The 27,759-nt window shown below is 37.7% G+C and overlaps 2 protein-coding genes across 7 annotated transcripts; both read right to left on the bottom strand.

Annotated features, from left to right (window-relative positions):
• Positions 1 to 380: 380 nt before the first annotated feature.
• Positions 381 to 10,799, bottom strand: si:dkey-273o13.3 (filaggrin-2). 6 transcript variants are annotated; one of them, XM_038292306.1, is made up of 9 exons: positions 10,748 to 10,799; positions 10,294 to 10,490; positions 5,821 to 8,791; positions 5,457 to 5,485; positions 5,195 to 5,356; positions 2,602 to 2,668; positions 2,399 to 2,503; positions 1,567 to 1,585; positions 1,064 to 1,252 (listed from the first exon to the last, which is right to left on the bottom strand). In XM_038292306.1, exons 2-9 carry the CDS (start codon positions 10,431 to 10,433, stop codon positions 1,203 to 1,205), a joined length of 3,543 nt encoding a protein of 1,180 aa, XP_038148234.1. In that variant the 5' UTR covers positions 10,434 to 10,490; positions 10,748 to 10,799; the 3' UTR covers positions 1,064 to 1,202. The 6 variants fall into 6 exon arrangements, 4 of the variants coding, with proteins under 4 accessions (XP_038148232.1, XP_038148233.1, XP_038148234.1 ...); XR_005281421.1 differs by having other exon boundaries at positions 1,123 to 1,252; positions 1,567 to 1,717; XM_038292307.1 differs by having other exon boundaries at positions 1,133 to 1,312.
• A 6,348-nt stretch (positions 10,800 to 17,147) lies between these two features.
• zfpl1 (zinc finger protein-like 1) lies at positions 17,148 to 26,337 on the bottom strand. Its single transcript, XM_038292320.1, has 8 exons — positions 26,162 to 26,337; positions 23,263 to 23,375; positions 23,052 to 23,163; positions 22,765 to 22,958; positions 22,586 to 22,664; positions 18,306 to 18,491; positions 18,073 to 18,193; positions 17,148 to 17,960 (listed from the first exon to the last, which is right to left on the bottom strand). The coding sequence occupies exons 2-8, from the start codon at positions 23,362 to 23,364 to the stop codon at positions 17,774 to 17,776; spliced, it is 981 nt and encodes a 326-aa protein (XP_038148248.1). The 5' UTR covers positions 23,365 to 23,375; positions 26,162 to 26,337; the 3' UTR covers positions 17,148 to 17,773.
• Between the last annotated feature and the right edge of the window lie 1,422 nt (positions 26,338 to 27,759).

The following is a 27,759-nucleotide window of genomic DNA, read 5'->3' as shown; positions in this document are numbered from 1 at the left end:
GAAATACTAGATAAATATACCTAACCAAATTATATCTACAATACAGGATAGAGAAAACAAAAGTGAAGCAAATATATCTAAACATTTGAAATCTCCACAAAATATTTTACCACTAAATAAAGGAGTGACTAACATGTTTCAATATTTACCATTTTCTTTATCTAAACCTGCAATACTGTCAGCAATTATTTTTTGCATTAGTTAAATTAGGAATCTAATGTAAAAAACACATTTAAGGCTAAACTGTAATTAATATGTTACTAAAAGAAGAGGATAAAGGGGAATGATTTGCCTTATTGTTTGGAAGAGGAATGCTAGCTATGAATTATCATGAAAACAGAATAATGTGTTTTTAGATGTTAACTGACAGAACTGGCTTGTTATTTACAGCTGATCATAAAATATCTGTTATGATTCAGCAACTCAATCTTTAGTCGATTATTTCTTTTTTTTTTTTAACAGTGTTCAGTCAGAGCTGTGTTCGTTCCCCTTTCAGAACTTCCTCTGAAATCCCTCCTGTCCAACCAAGCTTCTCAACACAGCCCGGCTCCCTTCCTTCACTCGGCGGGGTTTCGTATATGAAGTGATTAAGCAGCTGCTCTGCTGACTCCAGGCAGGCTAAGCTGCCGTCTGCCTTCGGTCCTCCACTCTTCGTCAGCCTTCTGATAACTGTGTCCCTATCATTGCTTATTCTCCAGTGATGAATGATCTGATTATCGAGATCCTCGATTGCTTCGTCAGCTGAATGACGAAGGTTCATCATGGCCTCTGTTCCTCTGAATTCTTCATGATGGTGCGTTAGATGGATTTCTTCCAGGCTTGCAGACCGGATCAGGATGGCAGACTTAACATTTGGGCTTGTGGTGATCCTGTAACTCTCCTCGCTATGCATGTTGTCTGTCAGATTTTTGAAGCCAGATGGTAAAGTACTGGCATAGGATGATGGCGTGAACTCATTGTGAATAGTGAACTGAAGATGAGGTATATTCAGTGAGCGGGGAGCGTGTCTTCTAGAAAGGTCCTCACTTCCGGACTCGCTGTCTTTGTCCATGTCGGCTTCTTGTCTCCATGCCTGACCTCTGTTTGTTCCCGTTAGTAAGAGGCGTGGAGTCTCTTCTCCAACCTCGGACCAGTCAGATTCCTCCTCCTCTGGAACCGAACCCAGAGCCTGTTCTGATGCAGAGGTCGCTTCTGTCCCATAGCTATGGCCGTCCATAAACTGGGCCGGAGGGGGAGCGATTGGAGGAATAATCTGAGGGAGGGCATCACCACAATCAGTATGTTGGTTGATTTTGTGTAGACCTGCTGTTGCCTAAAGGGAGCAGACCTGATCAGTTACAGTGCTTTGCAAATATATCAGTTCCCTTCAAACTTTTCCACTTTTTGTCACTATATGGTCATTAACTCCAATATGTTTAACTTGAATCTTATAGTATCAACCAATACAAAGTAGTGCACGGTTGTGATGTGGAAAGAGAAAATTGTTTTTAATCATTTTACCTAGAAAAAGTAAGTATATGTGGATTAACAGAATCCACCAGTGTGTAGTTTGATATCAGCATTTACCCAGCTTCTCTGTGAAGGCCTCAAGAGGGTTGTTAGAGAACACAGCAGACAGATCAGGGAGAAAGGCATGGAGAAGTTTAAAGCAGGATTAGGTGATGAAACATCTCACAGAGCCTGTTCAGTTCATCAGAATGGGAGGAGTATGGCACTCCTGCAAACATTAATAAAGGTCATAAGGTCATGAAGGTCAACTATCAGTTGTGCCAGATATGTGACCCCAATTAAAATGATGGTAAGACAGTGACACGCAGCAGTGACAGCATCATGATGTGGGGATGTTTTCCTTCATTTGGTTACAGGAATCTTGTCAAAGCTGATGGGAAGAAGGGTAGAGCTAGAAACTAGAAATCTGTTAAAGGTTACAAAAGAATTGACACTGAGGTGGTGGTTCATATTAAACCAGGAGAAAGAGTCTGATCATATGATCAGAGTTGCAAGGAAATGAGTTCCGTTGGAATATTTGAAGAAACCTAAGAATCAATGCACTGTTGTTCTTCCTCTAATCTGGCCTAACTTCAGGTATTGGCCAATGATATTTCCTTAGTTTTAAATGTAAATATAAATCTAATTATACGAATTAAGGATGTTGCCACACTTTTAGAATATCTTTTCTAAAACTTAATAATAGCTGGGAATCCTTTTCCTTCCATGTCACAGTTATGTACTACATTGTTTTTTTAAATACTTTGCAATGCACTGTTGTGACTTATGAAGAAAATTCAAATAGTCAACAAAGACTAAAAACATTCTGAAAATTCAAAGGTCTTAGTTCTTCAAGGTAATATGAAATAAATGTCTTCCTTTTGAGTAATGACAAAAATAAAAATCTCACTTTTATTTCTTCCATGGTGTTGGCATATTCAACTTCACTCAATTGATCTGTCAGTTCGGAGATACGCAAATTCAACCTTTCGCGTTCTCCTTCCATTTTCTGAAGCTGGTGGGAAAGACACAGATTTTCAAAAAATAGGAAACATTTTTTACAGTGTAGCTCTCCAAAATCTCTCAGAATAAAAAGGATGTTTGCTGCCTTACCACTGAGTGAAGCTTTTTCTCTAGAAGACTGTTGGTCTGTTGAGTGGAGGAGCAATCATCATGGAGCCTAAAAAAGAGCCGGAGACAGAGTAAGGAACATTTGAATTGATGTGGCAGATTACCTCAGCGAGCCATGGGCCACCTTATCAGGCATCACTCATCGGTAGTGGGTTGAATCCCCTGTTGCTTTTAAAACTGATTCAAAGTCAAGATTCTGAAACATTCCTCAGAGGTTTTAGGTGCAGCACGTGGATGTGATCCACATCCATACTAAGATAGACTATTAATTTTACACTTATTATTGCTCAATGGGGCTAAGGGGCAAGGGTCAGACCAAGTCATTGTTTGGAAAATCTCTAGTAAGTCTCAAGCCTTTGTCATCAAGTCCCAAATCAAGTATCAAGTAAAGGCTGTCGACTCAAAGTCAAGTCTCAGATCTGTATTTAGCTCAAAATAAGTGCAACTGAACATTTGTCTTTTAATTAAATTTAGCTGATGTTGGCTGTCTCATTGTAGCAAAAAAAAAAAACAAAAAAAAAAAAAAAACACTACCCACCTTTCAAGTAAACAGGCTCAAGTTCAATTCAAGTCTTAAGTCTTTGGAGTGACAACCAAGTCAAGTCACAAGTCTCTGAACATTTTTTAAAGTAATGCCTAAAGTCACAAAAATAAAGACACTAGTGTGACTCAAGTCTCCATGTCTACTAATGAGCCAATAGTGACCTGAAGGAATTAATTTCCACACAATAAAAATATCACCAGCAGCCTGTATGCAAAACTGAATGGGTCTTTTCCTCCTTTTCATTTACACTAAATCTATAATCCTACCACCTGAATGTCACCTCTAAAGTCGAGGCTTGTATTACCAGGCAACAAATCTTCTTTTGTTATTCTAATTCCATGTGTTAATTGTAGCCTCAGTTACCTGTTTTTGGGAACAGTAGTGGCAGCTGGTATGGTTTTCCGTTTCTATAACCCATCTGCTTTGAGGTTCATTCCCATGATCTTTGCGCTGATGGCTGGCTTAATTGCTCATTTCATTCAGCTGTCTATTTCTGCCCTGTTTCTAATCTCTACTCATCTGATTCAACTGCCCCTCTTTCTATTTAAACTGCTTGGTCCCAGACATCAGTGCCAGATTATTTTGGAGCCTTTGTTAAGAGGTTTTCAATCGTATTCTGATTGCCTGATCCTGACCCATTTCTGTATTGGGACCGTTGAGCCTGCCTTCCCTGTTTTGATGTGTTTGCCTGACCTGTCTTCGGAATTTTTTTGGATTCTACTGTGTACTGAACCAGGATCTGCCTCTTGACTTCCCCCTCTGGATTATCCTGCCTTTCTATGTCATCTTCTCTGTCAGTTTTGTGTGTTTCAAGGCTTTGGCATCTGGATCTCTCTGTGCGGCATGCGCTGCGTCTTTACAACTGACCGGTTGGTATCACCTCATTCTCTGGGCTCCCTGGTCACTAAACCAGGTTAGTGACTCACGCATTCAGATCATCTTCCGTCAGGTTTTCGTGGTCACTGACCTGTGTTTCCTCTCGCCAGAGTTACCTGCCTCGGACGCCCTAGCCACTGCTGCTGCAGATCCGCAAACCATCTGTCGTTGCTTTAATAAACACTTTTTAACCCCTTAATGTCCTTGTCCAACTGCAGCCTGCATTTTCCTATGAAAATGATCAACCGTTTGGTTGACCAGGCTGTTAAAGGGCTAAGTTATCTCACTATCTGTCTTGCCTGAATCCTAGGTGCCTCTGTTCTGAGTCATTACACTTATGCTTTAAGATATGGTTTTCTGAATACCTTAGTTGTAATTAGCAATTGTTTATGATAAGCTTGCCTTTTTGTCATGTCTAACCAGTCTGCCTGTTGTCCTCTGAGATTTATTTTTGTCTACACACAGGATGTTTCTTTTTAAGATCATACTCTCTTAGCCTGAGAGATGACGCTGTGTTAAATTTCCAGCAGCCTGTCCTGTACCAGCAATAATGTGAGGTGTACAGCTAAATGACCCTTTCCTCTCTATTATGAAGCTCAGTTTGAGGCGAGTCTTCATCAAACCTGGACCTTTAAATGCACTATGTTTCTCAATTGGGATTACAAGTATCTAAGAACCAAATATGGCTGAATGTATGATCCTATAAGGATGTAGAAAGCCAGAGCCGGTATCTGGCTGCAGGTTAAAGTACCCTTCGTGTGCTCACAGTCGGAAAAGATGAGTCTGCCCTATTTAGGTCTATGGTGCTGTAATGATCTTCAGCTCAGGTTGCAGTTGGAGTCTCTCATTTCTATATTTAGTTATTAAAAAAACTGTTAGAAGTTTTAGTCACATATTGAACATTTTGAATTTTTGCTTTTTCTTGATACTTTGCTGTTATTGAAATTAATTCAAAAATACTATTAGAGTCGCGCTGTAAAGGTGAGGGGATGTTTGCCCCTTGCACACTGGGCTGCTTCTCATCTTTGCCAATAAATTCTTATGAAGATATTATTGTTATCAACGGAATTATTTCCTTCAAAATTAAAGTTAAAAGAAGTGAAAGCTTAGAAAAGCCCAGTTTGCTGCGGTTTTCTGCTTTTATTATAGAGGCACCTGTTAAACCTATCCATGAGGTTGCTGAGCTCCATGCGTGTCCTCTGAAGTTCAGTTTCCAGGATCTTCTGGCTGCTGATGAATTCTTCTCCCAAACACTCCATCCTCACAGCTGTCTTCAGTAAACTTTGATGCCGACCCTCATTTTGGTTCTGCAGAATCCTTGACAAACAAATTGAAACATTTTTAGTAATTACTTGGGTTATTATTTGGGCAGGACTTTTTTTCAGAGCTGAACCCAAAAGAAAAACATTGGGCTTACATGATTTGGCCAAATTCCTGTGAGTTTTCCTGTATGGACAAGAAACAAATGTATTATTGAGATGAAGTTTATTCCAAAGGGACTTCTAATAAAGTCTAAACACTGAACATATTAATAAAGCACAAAATAATGAAATAAATACGGTTGGATACTCAATTGATTTCTGTTACTTTGTACATGGTGGCCAATCTATTGTTCTGCAGCAAACAATCTATTTTTCACCATAATGGTCATGCACTCGCCAGAATCAATAGGAGAGCAGATGAGATGAACATTGTTTCATCAATTATTAATTATGCTCATGAAATTCAATAAACGTAGCAAACTCTAAACCATAAGTTTAGACTTGGGAATAAAGTATTACTTTAACATGGGATGGACTGGAGAAACATGTCCGTTCTTCATCTAGATGAGAGGGATTACTGGTGTTCTTTGAATCAGTGCTGACAAGACATTCTTGTGTTCTTCTTGGAGGTGGACTAATGGTAAAACAGTCTTTTATGTGAGTCTGATGGTCAGCAAGCATACTATGTCCAAGATCACTATTCAGGCTAAGATCTGACTGAGATTCAGGGGGATGATCTTGGTGAAGACTTGTTTTGTGATAATCAACATGAGGATGCTCATTGCCTGTACTGTGGTGGTCTTTATGAAGATGGTCTGGACTGTCAGGGTCGTCTTCATGATGATTAGTTAGACTGTAGGAGGTTTCATGATCAAAGCCTGGACTGTGTTGGTCTGCCTGTTGATAGCCTGGACTGATGTGGCTTTCAGGGTGGTGTTGACCGTGATGACCTTCATGATGTTGCGTTGGACTATTGTGATGTCTATGATGATGGTGTGGACTGTGGCCATCTCCCTGGTGTGACATGTTTTGGTCTCCATGTTTATGGTGGTCTTGTTTGTGATGGTGTCGATGATGATGCTTGGAGCTGTGGTGGTCCCCATGATGATGACCTTGACTGTGATGGTCTCCATGTTGATGACGGGCTGGACTATTGTGGTCTGAATGATGATGGCCTGGATTTGTTTTTCCCTCATGAGGATGATCTGGACTGTTGTGGTTTCTATGATGATGATGCCCTGGACTGTTGAGGTCTTCATGAGGGTGGTCTGAATTGTGGTGGTCTCCATGATGATCGTGGTCTGCATCATGATGATAGCCTAGACTGTGGTGGTCTTGGTGGTGATGATGGCTTGCGATGTGGTGGTCTCCATGATGACGTTGGCCTGGACTGTGATGGCCTCCATGATGACTTTCTGAATTGTGGTGGTCTCCATGATGATGATGTTCCCCATGATGATGATGGTGATCTGAATTGTGGTGGCCTCCATGATGACGGTGACCCAGACTTTGGTGCTCAACATCATGATGATGATCTAGACTGTGATGGTCTCCATAATGGTTGTTTTCTGCATACTGATGGTGATCTGATTTTTTATGGTCTCCATGATGATGATGGCTTGGACTGTAATGGTCTACATGATGATGGTGATCTGAATTGTGGTGTGCTCTATGATGAAGGTGGTCTAGACTTTGGTGGTCTCCATGATGGTGACTCTCTGCATCTTGATGATGACCAAAACTGTGGTGATCTGTATCAATAAGGGGGCCTGGACTGTTGTGATTTTGCTGGTGATGATGGCTGCGACTGGAATGGTCTCCATGATGATGGTGGTCTGCATTGTGGTGGACAACATCATGGTGATGGTGGCCTGAACTTTGGTGATCTTCACGATGATGATGATGATGGTGATGGCCTACACTTCTACGATTTCCATTGTGGTGGATACCTTGATTGTGTTGATCTCCATGATGACGCCGCTTAACTTCCCTGTGGGAGTCTGTATGGTGGTGCTTTTTGGTTTCATTATGTTGATCATCATGGGATGGATGTTGATCTGTATGGTGTTGGTCTTCGTTGGAAAAGCGATTTGGTCGTTCCTTGTGTTCTTTATGATGATGTCGACGTGTTGGACTGTGATGACCTCCAATGTCACCTGTGGAACTATGGCGTCTATGCAGATGTGGAGTGGTAGGGCAGGAGTTTGAATGACTGTGCTGGTGGTGAGCTGAACTATGATGGTTCTCATGGTGATGAATTGGGCTAACAATATCTTCATGGTGGTCATGACTGTGATTTGCACAGCGATGCTGTTCGGGATACTTGTCTCCATACTGATGGAAATGTGGTGTGCTGTGTTGCCTATGGTGATGGTGATGTCTGGATTCTCGGTCATATCTTTGGTGATGAATTGGGCTGTTGCAGTCTTTATGGTCATGGTGATGGTGGTTGGAATGATGGTGGTGGTAATGCTTACGAGAAGGCAACCTGGATTGATGGTCATGAGCAGGAGACCTTGAGTGACAGCTTCTCCGTCTCAGTGGACCAGATGGACTTACTGAATGGTGACCAGGATTATTTGAAGCTTTAGAGTGAGACAGGTGAGAAGATTTGGAATGCTTGCTGTTATGGGAACGCCTGCTTGAACAAGCCGAGTCTGCACTTGCAGCACGGCTTCTCTGTTGTTTGAGTCTATCATTGCTGCTGTCTGTCTCCCTGGATCTGGCAGAGACTTGTCCTGGACTCCAGGGTCTTTGAGCGTTTGTCACCCCAAGAGAGTTGAGTCTCATTGGGCTAAGCACCTGACGTGTGATCTCATTAAGGAAGGCAGAAAACTTCATTTTTTCTTTAGCTAAATTCTTTTTGGCCACGTTTTTGCTCATCTCTTGATCTTCGCATTCATTGCTTCCGTTTCCTCCTTCTTCTTTAGAGGCTGTGAGATCTTCCAGTGATTTGGTTTTGCGGAAGCTTCCATTATTCCCAATACCACTTGTTTGATGATCGTTAAAGCCTGTCTTAATAGGGCAGCTGGGGGAGGATTTCGCTATTTGTTTTTTCTTTTTAGCAGATGACCTGTGTAGACTTCTTCTTTTATCAATTAAAGGGATGGTGTCGTCCTCTTCTTCAAAATACCGATGTTTCATAGAAATGTCAGTAAAAGACTGGGAATGCTGAGGCTTCCTGTGAGTGTTTCTCTCTGAAGAGTCACTGGTGTTTCCAGTAGATAGGCTAGAAGTGGAGGATGATGTTGTAGAGGAGGACGAAAATGATGAGGAGGAAGATGAAAAGGAAGAAGAAGAAGAACAGGAAGAGGATGTTGATGAAGAAAATGTTGACGATGAGGAATCATATGAGGTCTCTGAAACAGAAGCATTACGATGCTTTGGCCTATAGTGGTTGTGGTGAGTGTATGAAGAATGGCTCCCATCATTTTCTCCGTGATTTCGGTGGTGCTGCTGATGATCACCACTATCCACTGTTGAGAGGGTTCTGTTGAAAAAACATTATTCCGTTAGAATGTTAGATCATTTTACAAAAATATAACTTTGTCTGTAAATGAATAATGTAAAATTAGGGGGGACAAAAACCTAAACAAAAACAGCGCAATTGTAATTATACTTTATAAAGCTGTTGTTTCTATTCAATTGTGAGATATTACTTTAAAATGGAAGGAAAACATGGTCTCCAAAAATGTCACAAATGGAATTTAGAAAAAATGTTTTTCTAATCCAATGAATACTATAATAATAAAAATAAATAATTTGTAGAAACACCTCTTACAGCTACAACTGGAAAAATTCTGGGGTATGTTTCTACCAACCTTTACAAAGCTGAGGTAAAATATTTGTGTGTCTCGCATTTTCTTATTTTTGATTTTTTTGCTTAATTTGATTTGGCTCTTATAGTCTGTATGCATTACTCCAAGCCAACTTAATTTGACTCTTGTTGCGTGTTTAGACTTTTCCTCCTACTTGAAGGTCAACATTTTCACCAGTCTTAAGTGTTTTATGAGTAACAGGTTTTCCTCCAAGGTTGAGCAGTTTTTGGCTAAATAAATCTCCAGTCGGCCCTGACCACCACCTGTCCTTCTACATAAGAAGCATGACGCTGCCTACAGTGCTTCATTTTGGGGATATTGTGATTAATTGGATGTTCAGTACAATACTCTACCAGACATATCAGTTTGAATGGAGGTCAAAATCTCAGTTTGTCTGAAATCGATCTAAACACCCTCTTCCATGTGTATGCTGTGTCTCCTATAGGACTTGTGGCAAACAATAAATGGGACTTTTACTGGGGCTGTATTTACCACTTTTTCATAAATGCCTAATCTGTTGCGCCCACCAGCTATTGTCTTGTAGGCAGGTTCTTCTATCCGAAATATGGATCTCTCCAGGTTCTCCCGAATTACTAACAGCCCTTTGGCTTTTTCTCTAAATAATGCTCTCCTTGCTTTGCCTGTCAGGTCTTAGGTGTGCAGTCATGCTTTCTTAGGATGATAGACAGAAAAGTGCTCAGTAAGATCGAATCATGTTTTTAACTTACGTTGCTCTCAGTGTCTTCTCAATTTGATCTCTAATCCATTTTCCTTGGTTTTCCCCAAAGCTGTTTATTCACTAATAATTTTAAAGAAACATCTGAACCTTTCACAGAATAGTTAGATATATGCTGAGGTTGAACTACAAACAACTGGGCTCTTTGTTTAGAAAGATTTTCTCTCTCATAGACTCTCCTGATAAGTGTCCCTCTAAAAGAAGCTAGATGCAAACGTATCTCACATTTTCAGCTATATATTTTAAAATTAAAAAAGAATATCCAGATTGTTTTTTTTTTTCATCTTTGCAATTGTGATTAACTTTGTATACTTATGTCAAATAAAATCTAAATGAAATACTTTAGATTTTGTGGTTGTGGTGTGAAAAAAAGAAGGAAAAGGTTCTGGTGTGGATACTTCAAAGATACTGAGAACTGCAGTAACAGTGACGACTTACTCTTGGCTGACGTTGTCATCAGACCGGTGATGGTAATGATGGTGGTGATGGACTTGATGATGGTGATGCTGCTTCACCTGTTTAGCTTTTGAGTTGTTGTTTTTTCTGTGTTTCCCTTCTTTCTCTTGATGGTCACACATTTTAGACGGAGCTAGAATATTTCTTTGTCCAGCAGTTGAGATCTTTGTCACTGATTCCTGTGGAAATATCTGTGGTTAGTAAATAATTATATATTCACTTCAAATCTATATTCAATTTACAATGTTTTCAAGAATTATTTGAAAATATAAAACAATTAGTTTATTTTATCGTTTTAGAGAAACTCATAAATAATCTGGGATGAATATAAAAGGAAAATACCATTATTAGTTTCTTGTAGAACGTTACAGTATATTATTATTTACAGGATATTATATACAACAGATAATACCATAAAGTCACTATCGGTACTTACCGTAATGCTTCTCTAACTGATGTTTGATGCACCGTCAAACTGAGCAGGGAAGCACATGCAAAACCCTCTGACATGTCAATATATACCTCTGAGCCAACCAATTACAGAGGGGCTCAACTCTGCTACACTCTGTGAGACTGCTTATGCAAGGATCAAAGGAAAAAAATAAGAATAGGGATAATAATTACAGGACTATAATAATAAAAAACATTTCATAGATATTTTTATTGTAATGATTTCTTTCTTAATGAGACAAAGACAGCTTAGAAAAAGCATAAAGACGTTTTTAAATTATGATTTTGTTTTGATGAGAAAAATAATCTAACCTGACCTTATACAAAAAAAAGTAATTTACCCCTAAACCTAATAACTAATTGTCAGCAGAAATTGCAAGACGCTTCTTAAAAAACGTGTTCTTGTTTTTAGCTCATTTTATCAGCCTATTCACTGAGTCAAGTATTTTAATTGTTTGTTCTATTGCTGTGTTTGTCATTTTATTTCAGAAAAAGGTCTCTCTTGTAAATTAGATCTCAGGATCTCAGCAAGAAAACCTTTATAAATAAAGGTCAAATGACAAAAAAAAGAAGAAAAAAGGAAAAAAAAAAGTCTCACAATTGGAGGAAAATCTTAATGGTTTAGTGAAATATTTTGTCGACTTAAAGTCAAAAATGAAACTTTTGGAAAGTTGCGGGTCTTCAAAATCAGCTTTATGAGGCAGGATCTTGTACACAAACAATAAATATGACTCTTCTCAAGCACTTACAGCATAGAGACATTATAGATACAAAATGCAGTAAAAATTTACAAGAGAAAAATGATGATTACAGGAAAGGGATGTAGATTTGCAGTCATGTTTTAAATAAAAAGAAAGTAGAAAGAAAAGCCAGTTCTGATAAAGAATATATGCTTATCCTGTACATATATCCTTATGTTTATGTAACAAATGTCATACTGATTGTCAAACGTAATTGTGATAGATTTATGGGTGGGATTGGACAAGTCGACATAACTGATGAAACCATGAATTCCTGAATAACAGATCTTAGCCAACAATCAATAACTAAAAGCTTAAGTGCAGCAAAACATTAAACTGAATCACACCATCAGGTCTATATTTAATAAATTAGTACATAAATATGAAGTTTTGGAATGGCCTATTCAAAGTCCTGAATTCAATCAACTTGAGCTGCTGTGGCATTGTATAATTATAAATTAACCTATAGTGATCTCACAGCGGACAAATCTACTTCTGCATTTAACCCATAACCTTGGGGAGCAGTGGGCTGCCATTGTGGGGCGCCCGGGAGGAATCGGGGGTTAAAGGTCTTGCTCAGAGACCCAGAGTGGCAGTCTGTGGGAGTGGGGCTTGAACTAAGAATCTCAGAATTCCAAGCTCTATTCCCTAACCACTAGGCCACCACTTACCACCCATTATGATATACTGTATAGCCTTTCCACTGCTTTATCCTCCACTTTGGCTGAACTGAGGATTTTACAAAGAAGACTGGGCTAAATTTCCTTCCCAGTTATGCTTAAACCTCAGTTTCATCAAATTCTTCATCGAAATCTTTGCTGCTGCGCAACCAAGACTTTGTCAGGCAGACTCTGACAGTTTTTTTTTAACTAAAGAAATGAAATCAGACATGGAGTTTAATAATTACTCTGCCTGTAATTCAAATCTGTTTAATAATCTCTAACTTTTAAGTTGAACTGAGACATAAAAATGCTGCAAACTAGACTTTGAAAGCCATTCTTATATGTACAGAAATAAACCAAGTTAAAATGCTTAGTTTCATCTTCTTATATACCTTCGTTTCACAGAAACATTTTCCTTTATCATAAATATGGTTTGATACTACAAAAATAAAGATATTGTAACTAAAAAAGCAGAAACAAACAATATGCAAGAGTTCAAGAGCACTACAGTATATAGCCAGAAGTCTCTGTTACAACCATTTCATTTCACTTTTATTGTTGTTTTGTCCCTCTTACTCTTGAATTTAAGTACTTTTTTAAACAAAGCCTTTGCGTTCTGCTTTACAAATACCCATTTCTATGTATATCTCTGTATCAAATGTTCAAGTAGAGGTCTTTCAGCTGTATTTCTTTGTTTAAGGGCTGCTGTATAAATAGATACGCTCTACAGTGGAGGTGCAAATTACAGTGTGACATGTTGACAACAGAATCAAATTATTGATGAGTGTGTCCCTATTATGTCAGTGGAATGGACAAGCTAATAACTCAGTTACTGAGAGCAGCATTGAACTCCAATAATGTCAAAAAAAGCCACTGAACTTTGGATGCTATTGAATCCAGTTCATATATACATACAGACACAAGAGTAAAAATGATACAATAAAGCTGGAGTCATGATCTTTCCTCTGATCTAATAAGAATAACATTCTTTGCAAAAGTCTTCATACCACTTAAATTTTTGTAATTTGTGTCAACTCACAGCTTTGCAGATCAGTGTCTTTTTTTAATGTGGTTGATCAACGCAAGATGGCTTTAACATTTTAAGTCTAAGGCTAATGAAATGTGGTTTAAGATTTTTTCTGAAATCTAGAGTTGAAAGCATAGGTTCTGCAACAGCTTCTTCCCCACTGCCATCAGACTGTTGAACCTTTGATCCACAAACCGAACTCTGCACCTATTGCACATTATCGGGCATCAATGCTGCTGAACGTTTAACTTTTAGCCCTTTAAGTTCATCTCATTTCTATTCTAAATAACGCATTTTTTGCACAAATGCCTATCTGCACTGAACCATTGCAATTTGCACACTGTCTTTATCCTCTGCACTGTTTACACTTTGAAAACTGCTGCACTTTTTGTATAACTCGTGCCATTTGAAATATCAATGCAATGCTCATAAGCTGTATGTAACGCAAAAATGACAAATAAAGAAGTCTAAGTCTAAGTCATAAAGAGTTAAAAGCATAAAGATAGTGTTGCACCCAAAAAAAAATCCAGTTGCACTGGATTATTGCACAATAATATATATAATATATATTATTATATTTGTTTTTTACTGTGTCATTAAATTTCTAGTAAAAATCCAGCTGAAGGAACAGATCAGACATGTTGGTAAATCAATGGTGGAGAAGTTTAGTTACAATATGAAACATTTTTTCTGAGCTTTGGATATTTCTTTCCCCTTCTAACAGTTTCTGCTGGAAGGTCAGCCTCTGCAACTCCAATAATAACCATTTAGACTCAGGACCACTTTGCTGGTACCCACTGGAGAAAAGCATCCCTACAGCATGATGCTGCCACCACCATGGATCACATTAAGGTTCGTTTGTTTCTCGTGAAGTGCCCTGTTCTGTTTTCCTGTTTAGCATTTTACATGTAAAACCATGAATCCTTCCTCTTCTTAATCATTTGCTACTATGTGTTCTGTTACATGAAAGCTGAATGAAATGCATTCGTTGGTTTTGCAACGTGACTTTATGCAAAACAGTTTGATGGGTGTCGGACTGCTCCAAAGCAGTGCATGCATGAAACAGCCAGCAGCCTTTTGTGCATCAATTCATCATTGACTCAAATAAGCTCACAATCAATATGGCGAAGCTGTGATGCTGTCACCAACACGATGGAAAGTGTCACATGCATGTTGTTGGGTGTGAGGACAGTTCTTTTTTTTATGAGGGAAGCCTGCAACTGTTTCCTAAGATCTGAAAACCAATTTATTTTTGGCACCTCCAGATGGTATTTAGGGGTTTGAGTTTCCTATCCTGCAGCACGCTGAAGTGTTCTTCATCAGGATGACATCCCGCTGTCTCCGAGTGAAAATTTGTAGTACAGATAGAGCCAAGATGTATTTTATATGCGCTCTTTGTGTCTAAATAGAGGATAAACACATTACAAACTAAAGCCAGAGATGTGAAGTGGCATACTGTATGAATGTAGACCACTAGAAGTTCGTGGGTTTAACTAAAGGTTAAAAAAAATGTAGAAAAGCTGGCCATTAGAAAACAGTGGCTGGGCACTCCTTTACCGATAGGGTTAGGAGCTGGATCATCCAGGAGCCACTTCTCCTCCACATCAAGAGGAGGAAGCTGAGGTGGCTCGGATATGTTTTTCGGGTTATGATTAGAAGACGAATATGAATTTTCTGATTATAAAAGAAAAAGACAGAATTTAGGAAAAACCTCTGCATTACAAATTTCTAAAGACATGAAAACAAAATTGTAAAAAGTTTTGTAACTTTTGATTTGAAATGTATTATGTATGTATAAATTCAGTTTTTTCAAATCTAGCATGTGATGTGAGAGTAAGGATTTTTATAACTTTGCACATAATACAGAAAAAAAATTTAAAAGCAGGGAAAAATGAAATGAAAAAATGAAGGACCTTTTTAAATCTGATTGCTCCAACTTCTAAACTTAATGTCATGAAGAATGTGTACGTTGTTTATTTTAAGTAAAATCTTAAGCATTAAACAGGCATATGCAGCAAAATTCATCATTACAACAAATCTGAATATGGAAAAACAGAAACCATAGAAATCCAAGACTATCCGGTTGCATAATTGTGCAAACCCTTAAACCAGTGCTTCACTCATATACTGCATTACTGCACGTAATATTATATCAAATAATAATGCTATTACCACTAAATAAAATTATTTTACTGTCATAAATGAACAATACTTTATTTGATAAGTGAAATACATTATATTTGGAACAGGCTATAACCGTTCCCAGTGGTGCAACTCTCCGTAACCAAGGGTCAGTTGTAACATGTGACTCTGCATTCAGATGCAAATAGTTACAAACAAAAAAGTACTTGAATTAATCAGCCAGTTTAATGGTTTTAACATTTAACACAATGATGTTAGTTCACTGTATAAAATATAAAAATGAGAGTTTTACAATCCAAACCTCCTCAGAGTGACAGAGGCAAATGCAATAAGTGTAGCATCAGTTCCTCGATAACAGGGAAAATTCTTAAAGTTCAGTTTTTAATAATCAGGGTTTGTCAAGGCTATAAAATGTTCAATAATTATATTAATGACTAAAGAATAATTTACTTATATTTTATGATATGCTAAAAGAATGAGTAAAGTAGCCACTGAAAACCACTGAAATCGGTTTTGTCACAGTGGGGAAAAAATGTCAAAAAAACCCAAAGCAATCTGATGTCAATCAGTTGATGTCCCATTATGAGAGATCAGTGCCACAAGGTTAGATTATCAATTAAATGGCTCCCTAATAGGGTTGTCACGATACTGAACTTTTCAACTCGATACCGATACTAAGTAAATTATTCGATACTCGATACCGTTTTCGATACCACAAGAATAAAAACAAAGACTCTAAAATTCAACAGAAATATTTTCATTACTAAAAAAATACAATAAATAAAAAAACAATAAGAATAATATTTTGAGGTTGTATGCTGTGCACAATATTAAGCAAGCTTGATAAAAAAACGTACAAAATTAAAATTAAGCGTTCCTTCCTTGGCTATGTTTTGCACACATAACAATGACAGTAGCCAAACCAGTTAAACAAAAATAATTCTCAGCAGCTGCACCTGTTAAAAAAAAAGTCTGAAACTGAAAAATGCACTAAAATAGTGCATTTTCCACTATTCTGCACTTTAGATGGCTGTATCGATACTTTTGAAAATGAGTATTGTATCCGGATACAGCGTTTCAATATCGATACTTTTTTTTATATCGATACTTTTGACAACCCTACTCCCTAATAAGGAAAGACCCTTATTTTACAGATAACCTGTGGTCTGATTTCATAACGCTGCTGGATAAACACAGGGCCAAAAATAAACTCAAAGCAAAGCATAATTACAAAAAAAGCTTTTATCAAAAATTATCCAAAAATGGATATTAAAAGTGTTCCTGTGCATCAGGGGGCCGGCCCAAAAAAAAAACAGCCACAGTTGAGCTGAATGTGGGAAATATCCCAAAAGACTTCCAGCTGTGAAGAAGCAAAAGGTGGTTCTATAAAGTATTGAATGCTACAGTTTGTGTAGGTTTATCAAACAATTCACAGAGGAATTCAGAACTATGTGATAATAACCAAATATGAAAGAGCACGGTAAATATTGCTTTACACACAACATAATCTGTTAAAATAAATATAATCTCAGTGTTAAGATAAATATCTGCTGCAGCTTTTCCCTCCATAATTTCTGAATGTCATTAACAGATGGACAGAGCACCACGTCTCTTTTGTGGAACCTTATCGACTTTTGCATCAATATGTTGCTTAGAGGCAGGAAGTCTACAACATAATCTGTAATGTCATAATGAAAAAAACAACGTGCAGGAGATATTTATGCACCAACATGAAACAGAGCAGTCAGATGCTTTGCGGTCGTAAACTTTTGTTTTTTCTTGTGTAGAAATTGAAAAGATTCAACAGAGCAAAAGTTGTGATTTAGTAGTTTTTCCAATTTAATGGACACTCGAAAAAACCATCAGTAAAACAGAATACAGTATGAATGGCAAATCTAAAAGCAAAGCACTGTTTGTAATAATGCAGATCATCACAGTTGTAGAAATGCGAGATGGTGTTGGGAAAGTTTGACTCCGGGTGCCATGGCAACACAGAGCTTCTTTAATAATAGCAGGAATTTGTTTTATTTTCACAAAGAAATAAGATCTGACATTTCTGCCAGCAGATGTTTCCTCATTCGACAAAGCTTCCAAAAGAAATCTGAAGAACAGAAATTTGTTAACTTACAAGATCACAGAGAAATGTTAGCTGAGTAAAGCGTTGCCCCTCTTCACCAAAGCAGCAATAACTAGATAAAGTGTTTAAATTAGCCGAACCTTGGTCACCTCGAAGGTTCTATGCTCCCTGATCGGAATCACAGGAACCTGATCAGGAACGACCCAGACATGCTGTGATGGAAGGAAGAGGAACATCCTCTAGAGTTGGGCAAAGAGCTCCCTCTGGTGGGCTGTCCATGTATCAGCTCCTTTGCAGACCAATCCAACATTGCTCGTCTTGTAAAACACACAGGTAAAAACCCCACATCACTGCTCCCCCCCCTTCAGTTTTTGCCCACACGGATGTTGGGATTAAGAAGAGGATCTAGATTTGGATCTGAGCCGGCAGAGGCCCGTCCCAGTTTAGCCATGATGATTATAAGGGTGAAGAATCCCAGAACTCCAACCAAAAGTAGCATGAAGACTCGCTGCTTCCAGGAAAGAGCTGTCTTCTTTCCTCCAGTGCGGTTTCTGAAAGGTTTTAAGAAAGTAGACACAAAATAAAACAATGTTTTAATGTATAGCAAGGTCTCAAAGTAAACAAAGAGGACCATGTGTAACAACCCAGCATTTAAAGGCTTACTTTAAAATCCGTGCAAACCAACTGAGGGCTGGCCGCCGCCGGTACTTATCATCATCAAAATCAATCTGTGTGGCAGAGCTGTGGACGTCCCGTGTGTCATAGACCTTTCTGGGTGATGATGCTGAATAGTAATAAGAAAGAAAAAAACACCTCAATTATTTTAGAAAACATAAAGAGACAAAGTTGGGCCAGAAGCACAAAAACTGGAAGAAAAATGCTTTCTCTGACTCTACCTGTGTGTAATGTAATAGTGTCACTGGGGGTAGCAGCAGGAATGTTGACTACAGAATGCTCCGATATATTGGGATCTCCATTTTTATGAAGACGTCCGTCGCTTTCTTGTGGTGGAGCTGAGACGGCAGGTGGGCTGAGGCTAGTGTTATAGGAGTGACTGGAATATGCGGCATGTTTTTCTTGGGCTGTGAGAGCAAATGGAGTTTCATTATTTAAATAATGAAGACATAAATAAATGAAAATCACATCAGCATCCACATTACGGCACATTAAAACCACTAAAATACTTTGTAATGTCCTGAACTTTTCAGCTAAACAAACACAAAACGGGCTTAATAGCAAGGTGGACAGAAAATAAGACACAGACCCCAAAAGGTCTTACAAATGCAAATCAGGAAAGACAGGGGTGACCTTAAGTGACCTTTGGATCAGTGTCATTTTTTTAAAGGGGTAATATATTAAAATGGACCCTGTGCTAATCTTTACTGACTTTCAAGTTTGTATTCATAAAATGCAGTTATTTAACTGGTGGTACAAAAAAAAATAAAAAATAAAAAAATAAAAAAAAACAGTGTGGGGGATACTACTAACTGATTAACTTTTAGGGAAAATTCCTGATTTGATTCAGAAAGATGAAATCCATCCCAGTTTGGATGGAGAAATTTGTGAATTAACTTTGCTAAAAACCTCCATACACCTACTCAACTCCGTGGTCATACTTTAGACCTTCTTTTAACTACATTTAGGGTTTAGGCTCTGTTAATACTTTAAAACCTTAAAGGGACGTCATCAGATACTATGACTATAAAAAAAAAAGAAAAAAAAAATATAAACAATAAATAAAAAACAAAAACAGTTCTTTTAGAGCCTGAAAAGTTTCTTGCATGGACTCGATCAGCAGACATAATTATTTGAGTGTGCAAATTTAATTTTGTGATTTTTCACTAGATCTTGGGACTTTTCTTCACATCCACACCTCATACTGCTGACTTGCTCAGCTTCATTGCTTCTACAATAGACATAATATACATCTAGGATCTTTCTTTTTAACTCATTGTAACGTCGTCTTGTTATGATATATATATATATATATTCTGCACTGTTTGTTAGTAAACAAAGCTTTTATTTATATATTTATATATATATATATATATATATATATATATTAGTGCTGTCAAAATTATCGCGTTATTAACGCGTTAACGCGAGGCCATTTTAACGGCGATAATTTTTTTAACGTGAGATTAACGCTATGTGGTTTTATGGTACAATTTTCCAAGTACATCCCGCTGCAGCCTGCGGGAAGGCGGGGCTATTTTCCCCCAGTCTATGCATTTCTCACAGGCTTCCAGAGCGGAGCTCCTCAAGGGAAAAAGACGCTCATACACTGGGTGACGCTCGTGCCTTTTCTTTAAGCCCCACCACCAACAAACAAGTTGAGTGTCTGGTAACTAGTAGCAACCTGAAATACGCTGAGAAAACAGATTACTGAGGTGAAATGGAATCTGCTACGGCACGTCTTGCTGTCTGTGTACGCCACAGGTCGGTATCGCGTGTGTGTGTGTGTGTGTGGGTGGGTGTGTCTGTGTGTGTTCTCATTTTTGTTAAGAGGCTGAAAAGTAACTTTCTAGAGCATAGAACCTCCATCTAGTGATGTCGGTCTATTGATTTTGATGTATTGATTGAAAATTGTTCATTATTATCTTGGTTAATTAACATCTAATGTTAACTCTACTAAATTTTATAGCAGTAGGGTAAAATGCTTGTCTTTGTTCAAAAGACTGTATTAACTGTAAAGACTGTCTTTTACATCAGCCTGTTTTCAGGGCCTTTTTTTTGGCTACATATTTGTTATTTTTTGCTACATGCCTCCCCATCTTCTTGCCTTATGTTTCTATGGCATAAATCAGTATCTGTGACCTGTTTTCATTTTAAAAAAAGAACATTGGCACAAACCTAGCCTGTATGTATTTTTTTGTATGTCATCGAGAGTATTTAAATTATTTTCAATCAGGAAAAAAATGTGCGATTAAAATGCGATTAATCGCGAGTTAACTCAGGCATTGATGCGATTAATCGCGATTAAAAAATTTAATCGATTGACAGCACTAATATATATATATATATATATATAAATAAAAGCTTTGTTTACTAACAAACAGAGCAGAAAAAGTGTATTACACAGAAATATCGTTAAATGAGTCCAGAGGGAGCAATCATTTAAGTAGGGCTGGGTACCGAACTTCGGTTCTTTTATGGTACCGACCGAAATGCTTCGGTTCTACAGGGTATCGAAACATGCCTCGTCTTTCGGTACCAAGTTTCGGTGATTGGCTGTAACACTTAACGTGATTGCGTCATCCAGAAAAAATACACAGGTGGTCACGCCTACAGCCAGGGTTCATGTGTTTCTGTTGTGAACTGGTTGTGAGCGTCGCGGAAACCCTTTAAAATGCCCCCCAGGTCAAAAGTGCGGCTTCACTTTATTAAGACTGATGCTAATAGTGCGCAATGCAATACATCGTGCACGGAGACAATTTAAGACCGGAAAGTTGCTCGGTGTTTGACTGCAAGAAGAGCGGACCGCAGCCGGCGCGACCATCCTCCTCTCAGCAGCCCGTGGGCAGAGCAAAGAGTAATGCTGTAATAATGCTGCAATTTCAAACTGGACGCAGCAGGAGAAGCAAAATCACGTCTGCTGCTTCCTTTTTTGATGCTTGTTCCAGCTTCTGACGCGCGGCTGAAGCTGCTTTGCTGCTCTGGCTGCGCGGTGCAAAAGTGGCTCTGATGCGCGTTGGGCGGAGCTACTCTATCCTTTATTTGCCTTGCAGCTATATTTGCTGTGATCAGTGGGAATAAAGTAGTTTTATTATGTTTTTAAGTGGGAAAATCCACCTGAAAACTTAATCACTGCAGTCAGTTCATCCATATCAGCCTTCCAATATTCTTTGTCAGAGCCGCTCAGACCCCCACATACCAGCGGTGCGCTGTCAGTAGGATCCCATTCAACGGGCTTGTTTGTCAGACATGGTAAACTGCTAAGTAAAAGGGTCCTCACAATGTTACAGTGAATATTAGACACTGATTTTTTTTTTTTTTTTTATGTAAGAGGAAAAATGTAAATGGAAAAATCAGAGCTTAAAATAAAACTCAAGATTTGTACTTTTTTATGTTGTGTAATTTTCTTTTTCTTCGAATTGATATTATAAAACTGGTATCGAAAAAAGTATCGTTCAGGAACCGGTATCGAAGTGAAGGTATCGGTATTGGTACCGGTACCGAAAATTTTTGAACAATACCCAGCCCTACATTTAAGGGGAAACAACCTTTCCTGCAACCAGAGTAAGTTACTGGTGTATAAATTATGTAAAGCCATAGTTCATAACTAGGCTCTTTAAGCTGTAACTGAAATGCTGCAGACTTTAGTTTTCTTTTTCATTTACACATCATTTTTCTCTTTTTGATACCAAGGGTTAACCTTGGTGGCGTAGAGTGGGGCAGAGTGAAAACCTTGATCCAGTGGAAAGAATTAAGCCCAGTGAGACCATTTTAATTGGCTCTGTCCACTTTGATCATTTGAAATTCGTTCTCATTTTCTCTTTTATTATTGACCTCTCTATGGTCGACATGACTTCCACCTCTAACGTAGTGACCTATAGTTGTTTTTTCTCCACTGTATCTACATCTTTTCTTGCATTCTGTTCAGCTGGGGCAGCTTCCAGGTGGGGGATCTTAGCTAGGCTGCTACTCCTGGCAACTTGACACTCTCCTTTAAATTAACTACTTTTTTTCTGTTGGCTCTCCAACTCTCATTATAATAATAAAGTAATACATTTAACTCTATTGATCTGACAAGATGAAATTAACCCTCTGCATTTAACCCATCCCCTTGGGGAGCAGTGGGCTACTACTGTGCAGCGCCTGGGGAGCAATCAGGGGTTAAGGGTCTTTGCTCAGAGACCCAGAGTGGCAGTCTGTGGGAGTGGGTTTCAAACTCACAATCTCAGGATTCCAAGCCCTATGCCCTAACCACTAGGCCGCCACTCTGCCAAAATCTAGGTATTGACCGATTAATGATTTCTGTCCCAAAACATACTGATTTAAATTTGGATTTTTAAATAAAATGGCAAAACCATAAATCATTTTCTTTTGACATTCAAATAATGGACTACTTTGTGCTTTTCTGTCATTTTAAATCAGAGTTTGTTACAATCAGTTTTGTGGCTGTAATGTGACCACTATTTGATGAAGTTCAACAGGTATTAATAGTTTTCTTCACCATCAAATGTTGACCAGTCTGTGTAGTCAGAAACATCATTAGCGATTGTTCCTTCAAGAACCCCAACCGGCTCTTCAATCTGCCAAAAAAATTTTTTTTTATATTAGTTAAAAATCAATACATATTTAAGTCTTTTGATTATAAAAGCACACAATGCCATATGAAGAGATTATTATTACCAAAGGCAACCCCAAACCAGCCCGAGCCCAGTTGACAGACGTAAGCTGCTCTCTCAGCACATCTGCAACTGGGCTGGCCAGATTTGAAGGTGGGAACACTGGACCCTGGCAGGTGGGGCACTGGTACCCTGCTGGGGCCGTATGGAGCGGCAGCCGAGATGCCAGGCTATTAAGACACGCCCAGTGGAAAACATCTGTTGATTGATAAAGAGAGGGGTTGATGAATACTTCCTCTAGCCAAGCTTGATCCCTTAAAGTACTTTGAATTTATAAAGATATCATCTTACCATAGCAGATCAGCCTGACCGTGTCTTGTGTAGTGAGCGGATTATTGCAGAGAGTACAGTTTGGGTTGTAATCGCTGTCCTGAAGCCACTGAAGATAAGACTGGACAATACACTGAAGAGCAACAAGTGGAAACACAAAATGTTACTGCAAAGCTCCAAGTGTTAAACAAATAGATATCACAAGACAAAGCCAATCCCCTCCCCCATTTACCTTGTTGTGGTTTGAAACAAGGCAATGTTCACACACGTTCACACGATGCTCGAAGCAGAACAAATTGGTCACCTTCCTCTTCGGACACTTGCAGAGACCCATAGCCACATGTGCTGTGTGAGGGGAAAATAATAAATTCAGATCAGTTACTGGTAATAAAACAATACTTTAAGGCAAAGGAAAAGGTAGGTGCAGAAATGTATCTATGGAGACAAGCTCATTCTGTGAACAAGTATTTAGAAAACCTAATCCAATGAAGTGCAGCATCCCTGATCATAAAAGGACATCATGCATAGTGTGAGGTTCAAGTTTACTACTTTGAAGCACTGTGTCTTAAAACTAAGTTTGTGCCCAAGTGATGAAAAACACCAGGCTAGAAGTTGTTCTAATGTTTACAAGTCGAGATGTAAATTGGATAAAAATAAAGAAAAACTACATGTGTTTTCTTTAAAAGATGAGCTTTTATTTCAGTTATTCCTTCTGGGAAGTCACCTTAATTTAAAGGCCAATGAAATTCAAGCGAATAATAAACATATAACACACTAAATATTAGCAGCTAGTGGTATTGGGGGGCTAGTTTATTATGAGTTGAATTATGAGTTGACATATACAAACAAAAAGTAATGAATTGATGTTACTCTAAGCTATGGAAGCCCAAGGAGTGGATTGGTAAAGAAAAAAAACCCCAAAAGGAAACAAAGAAACATGTGAATTAATCCTTCAATAACAGAAATTACAATTAATCAAAAAAATTGACAAATAACCCTGCCCTAATAGAATTAAGTCCATACTTTTCAATTACTAAAAAAAGGAAAAGATTTATTTCAATGTTTTCTTGATACTAATATTATCTATAGACAATGCTTTTAATCTGAAACCGTAACATGATAATTATTGAAACCAGTCAGTAAAGAAAATGTTGTTTTGACCTTTTTCCATATGAGCTAGCTTCATGTAGGAACTCTGCTCATAACACTGTCCTGCTTATAAGGGCTCACTCGTCTTTCCATTTTAAAGACAACAAACATCCCCGTATGATAAGTAGAATAAAAAGTTAATGTTATGTTTGTGTAAATTCATAGTCATTAAATATGCATCAGAAAAAGGCTTGAGTTACATTTCTTTATAGACATTGTTGAGAGGTGCAACCATTTATTTAGCAAAAACATATAATGCAGCAATAAAAAAATGTATTTCTTCCAATCATTAAAAAAGAAAAATCTTTACAACTGGTGCCACTAATGGTGGAGGGTGCTGTACTAGTCAATAAGTATTTAGAAAGTGGATGGTGGCAGTTTTGCACCCAAACATGTGAAGTAAACCCATGTTTAACGGATATTCTAATGAAAATCATTAGAAAAGTAAAGCTGACTTAAAATGTCAGCTTAAGTTAACATCTTTAAATCATTCTGTTACAAAAGCCTAACCCTCCATTTAGCAAGATAAGCTTCTGTTGTGATATTTCCCACTCTTTGGTCATTAATAAGAACCGTGATTTTACACCGTATCTATTTTAAGTTTCAATGTAACAGCCACCTGGTATGACACTGTAAATTTTAAAAAGCACTTTTCTAAACCTTAATGATTTTAAAAAAAATAACCACCCTTGCTCCTCTCTGACTAAGCTTATTAGGAATCCTTCCATAATGATCAAAGTTTATCACCTGTTGGAAGATGTAGACATAACCATCATGACCCGTTACGAGAACCCCAAAGGTAAATTTAAAAGATCCCTTTGAAAGAATGCCGCTCTGGAAACCTGACAAGCAAGTCTGTTGAGTTTGAGTTATTAATTTTTTTTTGTGTCACTTCCACAGAGTTAATGAGATACTATTATACATAAAAACAGTTTCCATAACTATAAATATTAAGAGTTCTTGATCCAATTAAAACTTTTATTAAAGTTTTATTATTAAAGTAAACCTCAACAACCGGAGATAGAATCACAATAGTAAGGTTTTCTTTCAGAACGCACAAAAATCACAGATTAGAAGTTATTGTGGAGGATGAGTGAAAGGATGGATGTATTATGTATTATATTAGACATGTAGGAAGTACTTTCTGGTTAACTATTTTTTTATTTTTATTTTTCAATATTTCTCCAGATGTTTAAGACTGGATCATAAAAATCAATCAATTCCAATTTACTATTTAACTTAATAAAATAAAAAACAAAGGTATGTTCCAATTTTTTTTTTTTTTTTAAAGAGAATTACACCTACAGTGTAGTCTTAAATATAACATAGTGTTATTCATTTATTGTAGCTTCAGCATAAGGTTAAAAACCTTATGCTGAAACCTTATGTTTTTTACTTCGAGATTTTAAACATCTCAGAAAAAAAAAGATTGCATCTATATTGTTCAGATGGATCTTAAATATCTCCAATTATTTTCATTTTTATCTATTTTCCAGTATCCAAAAAGAGGTCAAAAAATAGTAAATTACTTAATAACACAACAACAATGCAAAAAAAACAAAAAAACAAGTCCCATTGGAAAACAATGATAAAATTCAGTATTTTAATCTGATTATGTCCCCTAAACAGCAAGTAAAACAGTTAGTATACATTTAATTGATCAACTGATGGTTAATGTTTATAAAACAGTCAAAGCACTCAAATCACCTATCTTTGTTACATCCATGTTGCCAACTGTTTCTAAATCACGCAGTTATTAATTCAACTTAACAAAGCTCAACCTCATCAAATATAATAAACAGCAGGAGTTTAAGAAAAACGCTTGGAAGGCGTTTTTTGAAATAAATAATTCATTTCGGCTAAAACCACTTCTGACAGCTTCTTTTACACATTTAGCGTTTCCCACATTAGTTAGCTGCTAGCTGGAAGAGCTAATGAAGCTAGCCACATGAGCTAAGGAAGTAACAAAGGTGAACACTCACCTAACCAGCTTCCACACTGACGGCTGCTAAAGGAAACTCCTTCGTTTTAAGTAGAGCTTTAATTCTGTCATTCAATGTGTCTCCATAAATGCCAACTGAATGCTGCTACAGAGGATGTCATCATAAGCTTCCTCTGTGTGTTTATGTGCCACGTCTCTTCCGGATTTCTACTTCCTACTCGGGAGTTTTGATTGGTGGCTCAACAGGAGCATACTGCCACCTACCGACCCGGAGGTCTTATTCATTTAATGTGAAGAGCCACAATCCAATAATAAAAAAAAATCACACGATTATTGGAATAAAATGTAAAGCATGGAGTAATTAGGCTTTTGATTAAATGATCCAATCGAATTTTTATTCATTTTTTTATATTGTACTTTTATCATCAGTTCATGTCCTACAAACCATCACATCTTACTGTGATGTCATCAAAATTACTTTGTAAAATTTGTATGTACAGGTGAATTTGGTTCAAGAGTTTTGTAAATATTGACTAACTGCACTGGGATGGTAAAGATCAAAGCATAATGATGTGACAATGGCAAGGGAAATAAGTATAATTTATATATATATAGTTTTAGTAGTTAGTTTTTATATATATACAGTATATATATCATATATATATCATATATAATGAAATACGTATACAAATGGATAGCACTTTTTCAGAAGATATTTCAGAAACACAAATGTGAGCAACAAATGTGAGCCAAGCTGAGTAGTAGTGTAATGGTATTACAGAGTACCTTTCCCTACATAGTAGTAGTCTGAGTAGTAATGATGGCTTACATGATTGTTCCAGCATTTTGGGATAGGAACAGGACTATTGTGTGAATTTAAGCTGTAATTTTCATTCATTACATTTCAAGACATATCAGTGATTACAAAGATCTTTAAATATTTTTTAAATACCTTCAGTGTCCATGATACTGAAAGTCCCTGAAACATTTTTTCTCTGTTTTCAGCTACTCATCACCTCTGCAGCCAAGCAGCTCTCAGCCGCTGTTTATAAAAGCAGGAATTTCTTCCTGTCTGCATGAAAGCCAGAGTGTGTCAATGACCAGGGCCGCACATATGAGAACAAATTGTTTCCTTCACACTTCACCGCTCCCTGTGAATTGCCTGTAGAGGGAGACGTTGAGGGAAAAATGAGAAAATGAAAAATTAGAGGAAGGAACCAGGAGAAAAGCAGGGAGAGAGAGCTGTGTTGCACATTTACAATTCAGTGTAACATATTAAACATTTACTTCTAAGAATGACACAGCAAAAAGTCAACTTAAACAACCTAACTATTTAAAAAAACAATGGCTGAACAGGGGAGTGTTTTGTTCTCAACCTCTACCCAAGTCACAATAGATGAAACAGGTCTCAGAAACAAGGTTGCATGTGACAGCCTCCTGATACTGTGAGAAAAAAAGGGAGGACGAGACTTAATGAGTTTGCACCAAGAAGCATGGACCTGTAGTGTCCTGCGGTGACAACTGGGGACAAGCATAAATCACCATGGGGTGGGGGGACGGGGGCTTATCAGATGAAGACAAATCTAAAGACAAATGACAGAGATGCTGGAGGACGTATCAGACACTCAGGTGCTTCAG

The sequence above is a fragment of the Cyprinodon tularosa genome, unplaced genomic scaffold (assembly GCF_016077235.1).
Source record: "Cyprinodon tularosa strain WSP-4 unplaced genomic scaffold, ASM1607723v1 ctg31, whole genome shotgun sequence".
NCBI lineage: Eukaryota > Metazoa > Chordata > Actinopteri > Cyprinodontiformes > Cyprinodontidae > Cyprinodon > Cyprinodon tularosa.
The sequence above is the reverse complement of the archived record's forward strand: the minus strand, read 5'-3'. Positions and strand labels throughout refer to the sequence as shown.

What these genes read in the sequence shown, in the direction of transcription:
- zfpl1 (XM_038292320.1), bottom strand. Translation starts at nt 23,364, where the DNA reads ATGGGTCTCTGCAAGTGTCCGAAGAGGAAGGTGACCAATTTGTTCTGC. An exon ending in GGTCAGGCTGATCTGCTATG is followed by an intron (nt 22,959 to 23,051) that starts GTAAGATGATAT and finishes ATCAATCAACAG; the next exon opens with ATGTTTTCCACTGGGCGTGT. An exon ending in AGACTGGTCAACATTTGATG is followed by an intron (nt 18,492 to 22,585) that starts GTGAAGAAAACT and finishes TTGCTCTCACAG; the next exon opens with CCCAAGAAAAACATGCCGCA.
- si:dkey-273o13.3 (XM_038292304.1), bottom strand. Translation starts at nt 10,433, where the DNA reads ATGTGTGACCATCAAGAGAAAGAAGGGAAACACAGAAAAAACAACAAC. An exon ending in GATGACAACGTCAGCCAAGA is followed by an intron (nt 8,792 to 10,293) that starts GTAAGTCGTCAC and finishes TTTTTTCAACAG; the next exon opens with AACCCTCTCAACAGTGGATA. An exon ending in AGAAAAAGCTTCACTCAGTG is followed by an intron (nt 2,504 to 2,601) that starts GTAAGGCAGCAA and finishes CTTTCCCACCAG; the next exon opens with CTTCAGAAAATGGAAGGAGA.